This window comes from Aplidium turbinatum, chromosome 2, assembly GCF_918807975.1.
Source record: "Aplidium turbinatum chromosome 2, kaAplTurb1.1, whole genome shotgun sequence".
Classification (NCBI taxonomy): domain Eukaryota; kingdom Metazoa; phylum Chordata; class Ascidiacea; order Aplousobranchia; family Polyclinidae; genus Aplidium; species Aplidium turbinatum.
The window spans coordinates 32,612,102-32,627,663 of NC_137473.1; the positions used below are offsets into that span (position 1 = coordinate 32,612,102).

Genomic DNA, 15,562 nt, shown 5'->3' on the forward strand with positions numbered 1-15,562 from the left:
TAAAACACTGTTTCAAAATTATGTTGAGGCCACAAAATATCATACAAAGTTCTGGCTGCAGTGTAGCCTACAGCACTTATTGTGGCACGACTCACATTCACAGAAAAATAGATTAAAACGTAGAAAACGATTGAAGTACAGTCTTTCTAAAAAAGTGTATAAGTGCAATGGTCATTACCTGCAATAATGCTTGGTGGTTAAAAATTTACATTACATGTACGTAAGCACCCAAATACCAATAAATAATAAGCCAATAAATCTCCTGTCCATTTTCAATGTAGCATGTTTCTGTCATAATACAGTTGATGTGTCTGTCATGATACTGTTGATGGGATGTGTTTATCGTGATACGTCCAGGCATCATTTAAAATCGTTGCCATGATGCTTTTGAAAATGTTTTACTTTAGAAATTTCGGGTATATTAGTCGTTAATAACAATTTTACCATCACAAGATGTTCCCTTTCCAGTATATCCAACATTGCAATAACACTCCAAACTCCCTTCAGTGTTATTACACGTAGCATTTGTATCACAATTGTCCATGTTTTCAGCGCATTCATCAATGTCTGTGTTATAAATATTTCTTTAATTTTCACCTTGCCTACTCATTTCAAGGACTGCTCTCCATTCAGTGGCACCTAAAGAATGGAATAACTTACAGAGAGCAACACTTCATCACCTTTCGGAAACTTTCTTCGGTCCTTCGCAAGTGGTTCAACACTTCCACAAGTGTACGAAACTGCCAGGAATAATCTATGAAAGGCTTTGTCAACTTGAGAACAAAGGTTCAAAACTAATCAACAAATTTTAAGCTAGGGATGACGCGTTCGACACTTCGCTTGTCCAATGTCCAACGTGACTTAATTGAAGGGAACATTCTGTAACACTTCAAACACCCTTTTGAAATTGCTGTACGAGCTGCAAATTTACCTGAACAATTTATTCCATCTCCTGTATAGCCACTGTCGCATTCACAAGTGAAACCCCCATGAACGTTGGTGCATGTGCTGAATAATCCACAATTATGAACTAGTGTGGAGCATTCGTCGACGTCTGCATGGAACAAATTTGTCAATTTATTTTATAAGTTCATGTGTTCTACTACATTAAGAAATTGGCATGAACAAGGTTTAAAATACAATGATAGATGGAAACAGAAAGAAGTCTTCTTAGAATAAGCAATATGAATAATACTTTCACCAATCGCATGATGTTTGTGGTGATTAACACGTGATCTTCTCATTTATTAATGAATCCTTCAAAATCGGATTGTCGGGTAACAAAATTGATAAAATGTAATTTTATTTTCTAATGAACCACTGGTAGGGTAGTTCGTAACAAATCACTGTGCTACCCACCTGAACAAATCATTCCATCTCCGCTATATCCCCCATTGCAATAACAATCAAAACTCCCTTCAGTGTTGTAGCATGTAGCATTTGCATGACAATTGTCCGTGTTTGCAGCACATTCATCAATATCTAAATAAAAAAAACTCTCACAAAGTTGTTTGTTTATTGTCGTCGGTTTAAAGGAAGTTGTTTAATCTACATTACGCACTTGCAACTTCGTATCTTGGATTCAAACATACAGATAAGGTACTGCAGTGGTGTGAAACATTGATCTAATGTTGCGTGATATAATTTTACATGATTTCTTGGGTTTAACTTAAGAAACACTACAAATTTGATGTTTAACAAGTGATATTTTCAATCACTGAAATATCATTTTAATTTAAGTCGATACAAAGGATCAAATATATTTCTTTGTCTACATAACTGCTGGTAAATTGCTTTGAGGAACGTATTGTGTTACCTGAACAAAATGTTCCATTTCCATTTTGACCAACATTACAGTAACACTCAAAACTCCCTTCAGTGTTATTGCATCCAGCATTTACATCACAACTGTTCATGTGCTCAGCACATTCATCAATATCTGTGTTGTAAATATTTCAAAGATGTTTGACTTGCCAAGGAAAGTCATTTCAAGTAAATGTCAATTGCATATCTTTTGTAACAAAAACATAAACAATCTGATGAATGCTAGCATTGTAATCAACAAGACTTGACAACTTGATGCAATGGAAATTATTTACAATTATTCCTAAACGTCCAAATCATCATTTAAAACTTTTGCAATAAAGGCCTTGAAAATGGAAATGGATTTAAAGGCTTTGGAAATAGATACGGAAATGAATTCGCTGTAATTTTGACAAATATATCACTGTATTTCTTACGAAGATTAAGCTACCAATTTCTGCACACTATTGAGCCGATGCAGTTTTCTTTATTCTGGATAATAACGACCAAGTTTCAACATAATAATCATCTAATAATCAGTATCTATAAAATATTATGCGATGATTGTTTTGCATCAAGAATTTAAATTTACTCTGCATTAGTTTTAAAAATCTAAGAAATCAAATATTAACACAAGAAACAATAATTATACAATTTAAAACACTGTTTCAGCAATATTTTGAGGCCACAAAATATCATACAAAGTTCTGGCTGCACTAGCCCACATTTCTTGTTGTGGCACGACTTACATTCACAGAAAAATAGATTAAAACATAGAAAATGAAATGATTGAAGTACAGTCTTTCCAAAAAGTGCATATGTGCAATGGTCATTACTTGCAATATTGCTTAGTGGTTAAAAATTTACATTACATGTACGTAAGCACCCAAATACCAATAAATAATAACAAATCATAAATAAATAATAAGCCAATAAATCTCCTGTACATTTTTAAAGTAGGCTAGCATGTTTCTATCATGATACAGTTGATGGGATGTGTTTATCGTGATACGTCTAGGGCAGGGTTGTCCAAACCCTGGCACGCGGGCCGCATGCGGCCGCGTGAAGCTTTTGTGCGGCCGCGAACACTTTTGCATGCCGGAATTATCAGGGCTAAATCCAAGCTTTAAAAACACATCTACGTTTTATAAATAAGCTCCATTACATTCGCCACAACCCTAAATTAGTCGCGCATAATCGGGTCAATAGATAACTATGAGGGAACAATGTCGGTTTGTGACGACACAAACGTGCGTTGATATTTTGCTTTTGTTGCTAGCACTTTCTCCGTTATGAAGGCACTTTCTCCGTTATGAAGCGATTAAAAAGCGACACACGGAACAGAATGGCTGATGAAACCCTGGATGCCTGCTTACGTCTGTCGACCACTGAATTTAAACCAGAGATCGACACTATATTCAAAAGCAAAAAAACAATAAATTGTTTTGGTTTGCTAATTTGTCTACGTGTTATGTATCGTATCATGTTTACTAGCTGAAAATCACTTTTTGAGTCACAACCAGAGATTAAAAAGTGAGTTAGGCGTGCAGCAAAACATTAGGTCATATCAGAACAGCAAACTCAGTCCTTTCATTGCAACTGTATTTTGTCAGCGACAAGATTTGTTAATGTTCATAGCCTGCGAACAGAAAGAATGTAGCTAAAACTGATCGAAATGTATAGAAAAGAAGTTCAAAATCGCAACCTAGTTAAGTTTTTATTCAACAACGTTTCTACTTTCAGCAACGCGTTATCATTTCTCACTATGCGGCCCGTGAAGTTTTTTTCATACGCTAATGTGGCCCTTCATGTTCGCAGTCTTGGACCATCCTGGTCTAGGGCGTCATTTAAAATCGTTGCCATGATGCTTTTGAAAATGTTTTACTTTAGAAGTTTTGGGTATAGGGTTATTAGTCGTTAATAACAATTTACCATCACAAGATGTTCCCTTTCCAGTATATCCAACATTGCAATAACACTCAAAACTCCCTTCAGTGTTATTACACGTAGCATTTGTATCACAATTGTCCATGTTTTCAGAGCATTCATCAATATCTGTGTTATAAAGATTTCTTTAATTTTCACCTTGCCTACTCATTTTAAGTACTGCTCTCCATTCAGTGGCACCTAATGAATGGAATAACTTACAGAGAGCAACACTTCATCACATTTCGGAAACTTTATTCGGTCCTGCGCAAGTGTTCAATACTTCCACAAGTGTACGAAACTGCCAGGAATAATCTATGAAAGGCTTTGTCAATCTGAGGACAAAGGTTCAAAACTAACCAACCAACCTTAAGCTAGGGATGACGCGTTCGACACTTCGCTTGTCCAATGTCCAACGTGAATTAATTGAAGTGAACTTTCTGTAACACTTCAAACACCCTCTCTATATTGCTGTACCAGCTGCAAATTTACCTGAACAATTTATTCCATCTCCTGTATAGCCACTGTCGCATTCACAAGTGAAACCCCCATGAACGTTGGTGCATGTGCTGAATAACCCACAATCATGAACTAGTGTGGAGCATTCGTCGACGTCTGCATGGAACAAATTTGTCAATTTATTTTATAAGTTCATGTATTCAACTACACTAGGAAATTGGCATCAACAAGGTTTAATATACAATGATATATGGAAAAAGAAAGAAGTCTTCTTAAAATAAGCAATATGAATAATACTTTCACCAATCGCATGATGTTTGTTGTGATTAACACGTGATCTTCGCATTTATTAATGTATCCTTCAAAATCGGATTGTCGGGTAACAAAATTGATAAAATGTAATTTTATTTTCTAATGAACCACTTGTAGGGTAGTTCGTAACAAATCACTGTGCTACCCACCTGAACAAAACATTCCATCTCCGCTATATCCTCCATTGCAATAACAATCAAAACTCCCTTCAGTATTGTAGCATGTAGCATTTGCATGACAATTGTCCGTGTTTGCAGCACATTCATCAATATCTACATAAAAAACTCTCACAAAGTTGTTTGTATATGTCGTCGGTTTAAAGGAAGTTGTTTAATCTACCTTACGCATTTGCAATCTCGTCTCTTGGATTCAAACATACAGATAAGGTGCTACAGTGGTGTGAAACATTGATCTAAATTTGCGTGATATAATTTTACAAGATTTCTTGGGTTTAACTTAAGAAACAATACAAATTTGATGTTTAACAAGTGATATTTTCAATCACTGAAATATCATTCTAATTTAAATCGTTACAAATGATCAAATATATTTCTTTGTCTACATAACTACTGGTAAATTGCTTCGAGGAACGTATTGTGTTACCTGAACAAAATGTTCCATTTCCATTATGACGAACATTACAGTAACATTCAAAACTCCCTTCATTGTTATTGCATCCAGCATTTACATCACAACTGTTCATGTGTTCAGCACATTCATCAATATCTGTGTTGTAAATATTTCTAAGATGTTTGACTTGCCAAGGAAAGACATTTCAAGTAAATGTCAATTGAATATCTTTTGTAACAAAAACATAAACAATCTGATGAATGCTAGCTTTGTAATCAACAAAACTTGACAACTTGATGCAATGAAAATTATTTACAATTATTGCTATACGTCCAAATCATCATTTAAAACTTTTGCTATAAAGGCCTTGAAAATGGAAATGGATTTGAAGGCTTTAGAAATAGATACGGAAATGAATTCGCTGTTACTTTGACAAACTATATCACTGTATACCTAATAAAGATTAAGCTATCATTTTCTGCACTCTATTGAGCCGATGCAATTTTCTTTATTCTGGATAATAACGACCAAGTTTCAACATAATAACCATCTAATAATTAATCAGTATCTATAAAAAATTATGTGATGATTTTTTTTGCATAAAGAATTTAAATTTACTCTGCATTAGTTTTAAAAATCTCAGAAATTAAATATTCACACAAGAAACAATAATTATACAATTTAAAACACTGTTTCAACATTATTTTGAGGCCACAAAATATCATACAAAGTTCTGCTGCAGTGTAGCCTACAGTACTTATTGTGGCACTACTCACATTCACAGAGAAATAGATTAAAACATAGTAAATGATTGAAGTACAGTCTTTCTAAACAAGTGTATATGTGCAATGGTCATTACCTGCAACAATGCTTAGTGGTTAAAAATTTATATTACATGTACGACAGTACGTAAGCACCCCAATACCAATAAATAATAAGCCAATAAATCTCCTGTCCATTTTCAATGTAGCATGTTTCTATCATAATACAGTTGATGTGTCTATTATGATACTGTTGATGGGATGTGTTTATCGTGATACGTCCAGGCATCATTTAAAATCGTTGCCATGATGCTTTTGAAAATGTTTTACTTTAGAAATTTTGGGTATATTAGTCATTAATAACAATTTACCATCACAAGATGTTCCCTTTCCAGTATATCCAACATTGCAGTAACACTCAAAACTCCCTTCAGTGTTATTACACGTAGCATTTGTATCACAATTGTCCATGTTTTCAGCGCATTCATCAATGTCTGTGTTATAAAGATTTCTTTAATTTTCACCTTGCCTACTCAATTCAAGGACTGCTCTCCATTCAGTGGCACCTAATGAATGGTATAACTTACAAAGAGCAACACTTCATCACCTTTCGGAAACTTTATTCGGTCCAACGCAAGTGGTTCAACACTTCCACAAGTGTACGAAACTGCCAGGAATAATCTATGAAAGGCTTTGTCAATCTGATGACAAAGATTAAAAAGTAACCAACCAACTTCATGCTAGGGATGACGCGTTCGACACTTCGCTTGTCCAATGTCCAACGTGAATTAATTGAAGTGAACTTTCTGTAACACTTCAAACACCCTTTTGAAATTGCTGTACGAGCTGCAAATTTACCTGAACAATTTATTCCATCTCCTGTATAGCCACTGTCGCATTCACAAGTGAAACCCCCATGAACGTTGGTGCATGTGCTGAATAATCCACAATTATGAACTAGTGTGGAGCATTCGTCGACGTCTGCATGGAACAAATTTGTCAATTTATTTTATAAGTTCATGTGTTCAACTACATTAAAAAATTGTCATGAACAAGGTTTAAAATACAATAATAGATGGAAACAGAAAGAAGCCTTCTTAGAATAAGCAATACGAATAATACTTTCACCAATCGCATGATGTTTGTTGTGATTAACACGTGATCTTCTCATTTATTAATGTATCCCTCAAAGTCGGATTGTCGGGTAACAAGACTGATAAAATGTAATTTTATTTTCTAATGAACCACTTGTAGGGTAGTTCGTAACAAATCACTGTGCTACCCACCTGAACAAATCATTCCATCTCCGCTATATCCTCCATTGCAATAACAATCAAAACTCCCTTCAGTATTGTAGCATGTAGCATTTGCATGACAATTGTCCGTGTTTGCAGCACATTCATCAATATCTACATAAAAAACTCTCACAAAGTTGTTTGTATATTGTCGTCGGTTTAAAGGAAGTTGTTTAATCTACATTACGCACTTGCAATTTCGTATCTTGGATTCAAACATACAGATAAGGTGTTACAGTGGTGTGAAACATTGATCTAAATTTGCGTGATATAATTTTACATGATTTCTTGGGTTTAACTTAAGAAACACTACAATTTTGATGTTTAACAAGTGATATTTTCAATCACTGAAATATCATTCTAATTTAAATCGTTACAAATGATCAAATATATTTCATTGTCTACATAACTACTTGTAAATTGCTTTGAGGAACGTATTGTGTTACCTGAACAAAATGTTCCACTTCCACTATGACCAACATTACAGTAACACTCAAAACTCCCTTCAGTGTTATTGCATCCAGCATTTACATCACAACTGTTCATGTGTTCAGCACATTCATCAATATCTGTGTTGTAAATATTTCTAAGATGTTTGACTTGCCAAGGAAAGACATTTCAAGTAAATGTCAATTGAATATCTTTTGTAACAAAAACATAAACAATCTGATGAATGTTAGCTTAGTAATCAACAAGACTTGACAACTTGATGCAATGGAAATTATTTACAATTATTCCTAAACGTCCAAATCATCATTTAAAACTTTTGCTATAAAGGCCTTGAAAATGGAAATGGATTTGAAGGCTTTGGAAATAGATACGGAAATGAATTCGCAGTAATTTTGACAAATATATCATTGTATTCCTTACGAAGATTAAGCTACCAATTTCTGCACACTATTGAGCCGATGCAATTTTCTTTATTCTGGATAATAACGACCAAGTTTCAACATAATAATCATCTAATAATCAGTATCTATAAAAAATTATGCGATGATTGTTTTGCATCAAGAATTTAAATTTACTCTGCATTAGTTTTAAAAATCTAAGAAATCAAATATTCAGACAAGAAACAATAATTATACAATTTAAAACACTGTTTCAGCAATATTTTGTAGCCACAAAGTATCATACAAAATTCTGGATGCAGTGTAGCCTACAGTACTTATTGTGGCACGACTTACATTCACAGAAAAATAGATTAAAACATAGAAAATGTAATGATTGAAGTACAGTCTTTCTAAAAAAGTGCTTATGTGCAATGGTCATTATCTGCAATATTGCTTGGTTGTTAAAAATTTACATTACATGTACGTAAGCACCCAAATACCAATAAATAATAATAGATTATACATAAATATTAGGCCAATAAATGTCCTGTCCATTTATAAAGTAGCATGTTTCTATCATGATACAGTTGATGGGATGTGTTTATCGTGATACGTCTAGGCATCATTTAAAATCGTTGCCATGATGCTTTTGAAAATGTTTTACTTTAGAAATTGTGGTTATATTAGTTGTTAATAACAATTTACCATCACAAGATGTTCCCTTTCCAGTATATCCAACATTGCAATAACACTCAAAACTCCCTTCAGTGTTATTACACGTAGCATTTGTATCACAATTGTCCATGTTTTCAGCGCATTCATCAATATCTGTGTTATAAAGATTTCTTTAATTTTCACCTTGCCTACTCATTTTAAGTACTGCTCTCCATTCAGTGGCACCTAATGAATGGAATAACTTACAGAGAGCAACACTTCATCACATTTCGGAAACTTTGTTTGGTCCTGCGCAAGTGTTCAATATTTCCACAAGTGTACAAAACTGCCAGGAATAATCTATGGAAGGCTTTGTCAACCTGAGGACAATAGTTCAAAACTAATCAACAAATTTTAAGCTAGGGATGACGCGTTCGACACTTCGCTTGTCCAATGTCCAAAGTGACTTAATCGAAGTGAACATTCTGTAACACTTCAAACACCCGCTCTATATTGCTGTACCAGCTGCAAATTTACCTGAACAGTTTATTCCATCTCCTGTATAGCCACTGTCGCATTCACAAGTGAAACCCCCATGAAAGTTGGTGCATGTGCTGAATAATCCACAATTATGAACTAGTGTGGAGCATTCGTCGACGTCTGCATGGAACAAATTTGTCAATTTATTTTATAAGTTCATGTTTACAACTACATTAAGAAATTGGCATTAACAAAGTTTAAAATACAATGATAGATGGAAACAGAAAGGAGTCTTCTTAGAATAAGCAATTTGAATAATACTTTCACCAATCGCATGATGTTTGTTGTGATTAACACGTGATCTTCTCATTTATTAATGAATCCTTCAAAATCGGATTGTCGGGTGACAAAATTGTTAAAATGTAATTTTATTTTCTAATGAACCACTGGTAGGGTAGTTCGTAACAAATCACTGTGCTACCCACCTGAACAAAACATTCCATCTCCGCTATATCCCCCATTGCAATAACAATCAAAACTCCCTTCAGTATTGTAGCATGTAGCATTTGCATGACAATTGTCCGTGTTTGCAGCACATTCATCAATATCTGCATAAAAAACTCTCACAAAGTTGTTTGTATATTGTCGTCGGTTTAAAGGAAGTTGTTTAATCTACATTACGCACTTGCAATTTCGTATCTTGGATTCAAACATACAAATAAGTTACTACAGTGGTGTGAAACATTGATCTAAATTTGCGTGATATAATTTTACATGATTTCTTGGGTTTAACTTAAGAAACACTACAAATTTGATGTTTTACAAGTGATATTTTCAATCACTGAAATATCATTCTAATTTAAATCGTTACAAAGGATCAAATATATTTCTTTGTCTACATAACTACTTGTAAATTGCTTTGAGGAACGTATTGTGTTACCTGAACAAAATGTTCCATTTCCACTATGACCAACATTACAGTAACACTCAAAACTCCCTTCAGTGTTATTGCATCCAGCATTCACATCACAACTGTTCATGTGTTCAGCACATTCATCAATATCTGAGTTGTAAATATTTCTAAGGTGTTTGACTTGCCAAGAAAAGACATTTCAAGTAAATGTCAATTGAATATCTTTTGTAACAAAAACATAAACAATCTGATAAATGCTAGCTTTGTAATCAACAAGACTTGACAACTTGATGCAATGGAAATTATGTACGGTTATTGCTACACGTCCAGTCGTCCAAGGCATCATTTAAAACTATTGCTATAAAGGCCTTGAAAATGAAAATGGGTTTAAAGGCTTTGGAAATAGATACGGAAATGAATTCGTTGTAATTTTGACAAAACTTTATCACTGTATTGCTTATGAAGATTAAGCTATCTATTTCTGCACACTATTGAGCCGATGCAGTTTTCTTTATTCTGGATAATAACGACCAAGTTTCAATATAATAATCATCTAATAATCAGTATCTATAAAAAAAATTTCGATGATTTTTTTGCATAAAGATTTTAATTTACTCTGTATTACTTTTAAAAATTTCAGAAATTAAATATTCACACAAGAAACAATAATTATACAATTTAAAACACTGTTTCAACATTATTTTAAGGCCACAAAATATCATACAAAGTTCTGGCTGCAGTGTAGCCTACAGGACTTATTGTGGCACGATTCACATTCACAGAAAAATAGATTAAAACGTAAAAAACAATTGAAGTACAGTCTTTCTAAAATAGTGTATATGTGCAATGGTCATTACCTGCAATAATGCTTGGTGGTTAAAAATTTACATTACATGTACGTAAGCACCCAAATACCAATAAATAATAAGCCAATAAATCTCCTGTCCATTTTCAAAGTAGCATGTTTCTTTCATAATACAGTTGATGTGTCTATCATGATACTGTTGATGGGATGTGTTTATCGTGATACGACCAGGCATTATTTAAAATCGTTGCCATGATGCTTTTGAAAATGTTTTACTTTAGAAATTTCGGGTATATTAGTCATTAATCACAATTTACCATCACAAGATGTTCCCTTTCCAGTATATCCAACATTGCAGTAACACTCAAAACTCCCTTCAATGTTATTGCAGTTAGCATTTGTATCACAATTGTCCATGTTTTCAGCGCATTCATCAATGTCTGTGTTATAAATATTTCTTTAATTTTCACCTTGCCTACTCATTTTAAGTACTGCTCTCCATTCAGTGGCACCTAATGAATGGTATAACTTACAGAGAGCAACACTTCATCACCTTTCGGAAACTTTATTCGGTCCTGCGCAAGTGTTCAATACTTCCACAAGTGTACGAAACTGCCAGGAATAATCTATGAAAGGCTTTGTCAACTTGAGAACAAAGGTTCAAAACTAATCAACAAATTTTAAGCTGGGGATGACGCGTTCGACATTTCGCTTATCCAATGTCCAACGTGAATTAATTGAAATGAACTTTCTGTAACACTTCAAACACCCTCTCTATATTGCTGTACGAGCTGCAAACTTACCTGAACAATTTATTCCATCTCCTGTATAGCCACTGTCGCATTCACAAGTGAAACCCCCATGAACGTTGGTGCATGTGCTGAATAATCCACAATTATGAACTAGTGTGGAGCATTCGTCGACGTCTGCATGGAACAAATTTGTCAATTTATTTTATAAGTTTATGTGTTCAACTACATTAAGAAATTGACATGAACAAAGTTTAATATACAATGATAGATGGAAACAGAAGGAAGTCTTCTTAGAATAAGCATAATCAGAGGTGGGCACCCGCTACTTTTAAAGTAGCGCGCTACCCGCTACCGCTACTTGGGCCAAAGTAGCGCGCGCTACCCGCTACCCGCTACCAATTTACAAAAGTAGCGCGCTACCCGCTACCGCTACTCGAGCCAAAGTAGCGCGCGCTACCGCTACTTCTTCCGCTACTTTTGTCTAAAATTACACTAGGAAAACACTCAAGTCCCTAGTGACGCAAAAATGACCTTGAAAACGAATGTTATCATTTGTTTACGCTGTCATTTTAACGTCGTTATAGAAAACACATTCTAAGGGAAATTTATTGTTACGCATCTTTCAAAAACACGAGCATTTCAAAATGAGAGTCACTAAGTCCTGCCCACTTTGGCTTAAGCATATCTTTTCCAACAGAGAAAAGTCTCTCCACCGCAGCACTGGAAGGAATGGGGGTGTTGTATATTTTAATGAACAGATGTTTTAACTCGGTATTCGAAAAACTCAAGAACTTGCTCCTGTCCAAAATAAAGTCTACAATTGTTGCTTCCGTCTGTACCGACGCTTCACGGGATGGTGCAAACACTCCAAAAAATACATCATCGGAGTCATGACTGGTGTTGGTGTCACTCTTCTCGGTATCAACCTGGCTTGATGTCTCCCGCAATAGTCGAATTACATCTGTCTTGATTTTTTCTCGCAGTGCGTCAGCATCATCCGTGGAAACGTAGTGCAGCAATTGTAGCCACGACGTCTTGAAGGAGGGATGAAGACATGATGCCATAACGCATTTTATGTTGTTGAAGCACTTGTTAAATCGTTTCTTCACCTTCAAGGAGTTTCACGTTCAACTCCTCATAGGTCACAAGATCACTGATCTCGGTCAACTTCTTCCCGCAAATTGTGATAGTTGTAAGCAAGACTCCGTAATATGCCTTGGACTCGCCCTGGAGAATGTTTAAAGCGTGGCAGATAAGCTTCATCACACGGAGATATTCGCCGAAGAAGTTGACGTCAGCTGGTAAAGACCGAAACTTTGCAACCAAGCCGATTACATAGCTGCTTGACCACGCCAGTATTGCAAAAAAAACAAGCATTTTTTAATTTAAATTAAAAAGTAGCGGGTAGCGGAGTGCGACTGAGAAAAAGTAGCGCCTCTCCCGCTACCGCTACTTTGGAATAAAAATAGCGCCGCTACTGCAGCCGCTACTCCAACTAAAAAGTAGCGCCGCTACCGCTACTTTTACCAAAAAAGTAGCGCCGCTAGTAGCGCCGCTACAAAAGTAGCGCGCTACTGCCCACCTCTGAGCATAATGAATAATACTTTCACCAATCACATGATGTTTGTTGTGATTAACACGTGATCTTCTCATTAATTAATGTATCCTTCAAAATCGGATTGTCGGGTAACAAAATTGATAAAATGTAAATTTATTTTCTAATGAACCACTGGTAGGGTAGTTCGTAACAAATCACTGTGCTACCCACCTGAACAAAACATTCCATCTCCGCTATATCCTCCATTGCAATAACAATCAAAACTCCCTTCAGTGTTGTAGCATGTAGCATTTGCATGACAATTGTCCGTGTTTGCAGCACATTCATCAATATCTAAATAAAAAAACTCTCACAAAATTGTTTGTATATTGTCGTCGGTTTAAAGGAAGTTGTTTAATCTACATTACGCATTTGCAATCTCGCATCTTGGATTCAAACATACAGATAAGGTGCTACAGTGGTGTGAAACATTGATCTAAATTTGCATGAGATAATTTTACATGATTTCTTGGGTTTAACTTAAGAAACACTACAAATTTGATGTTTAACATGTGATATTTTCAATCACTGAAATATCATTCTAATTTAAATCGTTACAAATGATCAAAAATATTTTATTGTCTACATAACTACTTGTAAACTGCTTTGAGGAACGTATTGTGTTACCTGAACAAAATGTTCCATTTCCACTATGACCAACATTACAGTAACACTCAAAACTCCCTTCAGTGTTATTGCATCCAGCATTTACATCACAACTGTTCATGTGTTCAGCACATTCATCAATATCTGAGTTGTAAATATTTCTAAGATGTTTGACTTGCCAAGAAAAGACATTTCAAGTAAATGTCAATTGAATATCTTTTGTAACAAAAATGTAAACAATCTGATGAATGCTAGCTTTGTAATCAACAAGACTTGACAACTTAATGCAATGGAAATTATTTACAATTATTGCTATACGTCCAAGGCATCATTTAAAACTTTTGCTATAAAGGCCTTGAAAATGGAAATGGATTTAAAGGCTTTGGAAATAGATACGGAAATGAATTTTCTGTAATTTTGACAAATATATCACTGTATTGCTTATGAAGATTAAGCTATCAATTTCTGCACACTATTGAGCCGATGCAATTATCTTTATTCTGGATAATAACGACCAAGTTTCAACATAATAATCATCTAATAATCAGTATCTATAAAAAATTATGCGATGATTGTTTTGCATCAAGAATTTAAATTCACTCTGCATTAGTTTTAAAAATCTCAGAAATCAAATATTCACACAAGAAACAATAATTATACAATTTAAAACTCTGTTTCAGCAATATTTTGAGGCCACAAAATATCATACAAAGTTCTGGCTGCAGTGTAGCCTACAGTACTTATTGTGGCACGACTCACATTCACAGAAAAATAGATTAAACGTAGAAAACGATTGAAGTACAGTCTTTCTAAAAAAGTGTATATGTGCAATGGTCATTACCTGCAATAATGCTTGGTGGTTAAAAATTTACATTACATATACGTAAGCACCCAAATACCAATAAATAATATGCCAATAAATCTCCTGTCCATTTTCAAAGTAGCATGTTTCTTTCATAATACAGTTGATGTGTCTATCATGATGCTGTTGATGGGATGTGTTTATCGTGATACGTCCAGGCATCATTTAAAATCGTTGCCATGATGCTTTTGAAAGTGTTTTACTTTAGAAATTTTGGGTATATTAGTCATTAATAACAATTTACCATCACAAGATGTTCCTTTTCCAGTATATCCAACATTGCAGTAACACTCAAAACTCCCTTCAGTGTTATTACACGTAGCATTTGTATCACATATGTCCATGTTTTCAGCGCATTCATCAATGTCTGTGTTATAAATATTTCTTTAATTTTCACCTTGCCTACTCATTTCAAGGACTGCTCTCCATTCAGTGGCACCTAATGAATGGTATAACTTACAAAGAGCAACACTTCATCACCTTTCGGAAACTTTATTCGTCCTGCGCAAGTGGTTCAACACTTCCACAAGTGTACGAAACTGCCAGGAATAATCTATGAAAGGCTTTGTCAACTTGAGAACAAAGGTTCAAAACTAATCAACAAATTTTAAGCTAGGGATGACGCGTTCGACACTTCGCTTGTCCATCGTGAATTAATTGAAGTGAACTTTCTGTAACACTTCAAACACCCTTTTGAAATTGCTGTACGAGCTGCAAATTTACCTGAACAATTTATTCCATCTCCTGTATAGCCACTGTCGCATTCACAAGTGAAACCCCCATGAACGTTGGTGCATGTGCTGAATAATCCACAATTATGAACTAGTGTGGAGCATTCGTCGACGTCTGCATGGAACAAATTTGTCAATTTATTTTATAAGTTCATGGGTTCAACTGCATTAAGAAATTGGCATGAACAAGGTTTAAAATACAATGA

At 34.8% G+C, this 15,562-nt stretch overlaps 1 protein-coding gene across 1 annotated transcript in view; it reads right to left on the reverse strand.

Moving 5' to 3' along the window:
- The window catches only part of LOC145788512 (uncharacterized), a 42,123-nt gene that overhangs the window by 16,347 nt on the left and 10,214 nt on the right, over window positions 1-15,562 (reverse strand). Inside the window, exons 13-31 of the mRNA XM_082600275.1 lie at window positions 15,349-15,471; window positions 14,870-14,992; window positions 13,785-13,907; window positions 13,329-13,451; window positions 11,612-11,734; window positions 11,126-11,248; window positions 10,031-10,153; window positions 8,662-8,784; window positions 7,573-7,695; window positions 7,118-7,240; window positions 6,690-6,812; window positions 6,203-6,325; window positions 5,104-5,226; window positions 4,650-4,772; window positions 4,222-4,344; window positions 3,736-3,858; window positions 1,817-1,939; window positions 1,360-1,482; window positions 932-1,054 (exon numbers count right to left, since the gene is read on the reverse strand). Of these exons, the coding sequence (XP_082456401.1) occupies window positions 932-1,054; window positions 1,360-1,482; window positions 1,817-1,939; window positions 3,736-3,858; window positions 4,222-4,344; window positions 4,650-4,772; window positions 5,104-5,226; window positions 6,203-6,325; window positions 6,690-6,812; window positions 7,118-7,240; window positions 7,573-7,695; window positions 8,662-8,784; window positions 10,031-10,153; window positions 11,126-11,248; window positions 11,612-11,734; window positions 13,329-13,451; window positions 13,785-13,907; window positions 14,870-14,992; window positions 15,349-15,471 (2,337 nt within the window). The remainder of the gene's footprint in view (window positions 1-931; window positions 1,055-1,359; window positions 1,483-1,816; window positions 1,940-3,735; window positions 3,859-4,221; window positions 4,345-4,649; window positions 4,773-5,103; window positions 5,227-6,202; window positions 6,326-6,689; window positions 6,813-7,117; window positions 7,241-7,572; window positions 7,696-8,661; window positions 8,785-10,030; window positions 10,154-11,125; window positions 11,249-11,611; window positions 11,735-13,328; window positions 13,452-13,784; window positions 13,908-14,869; window positions 14,993-15,348; window positions 15,472-15,562) is intronic.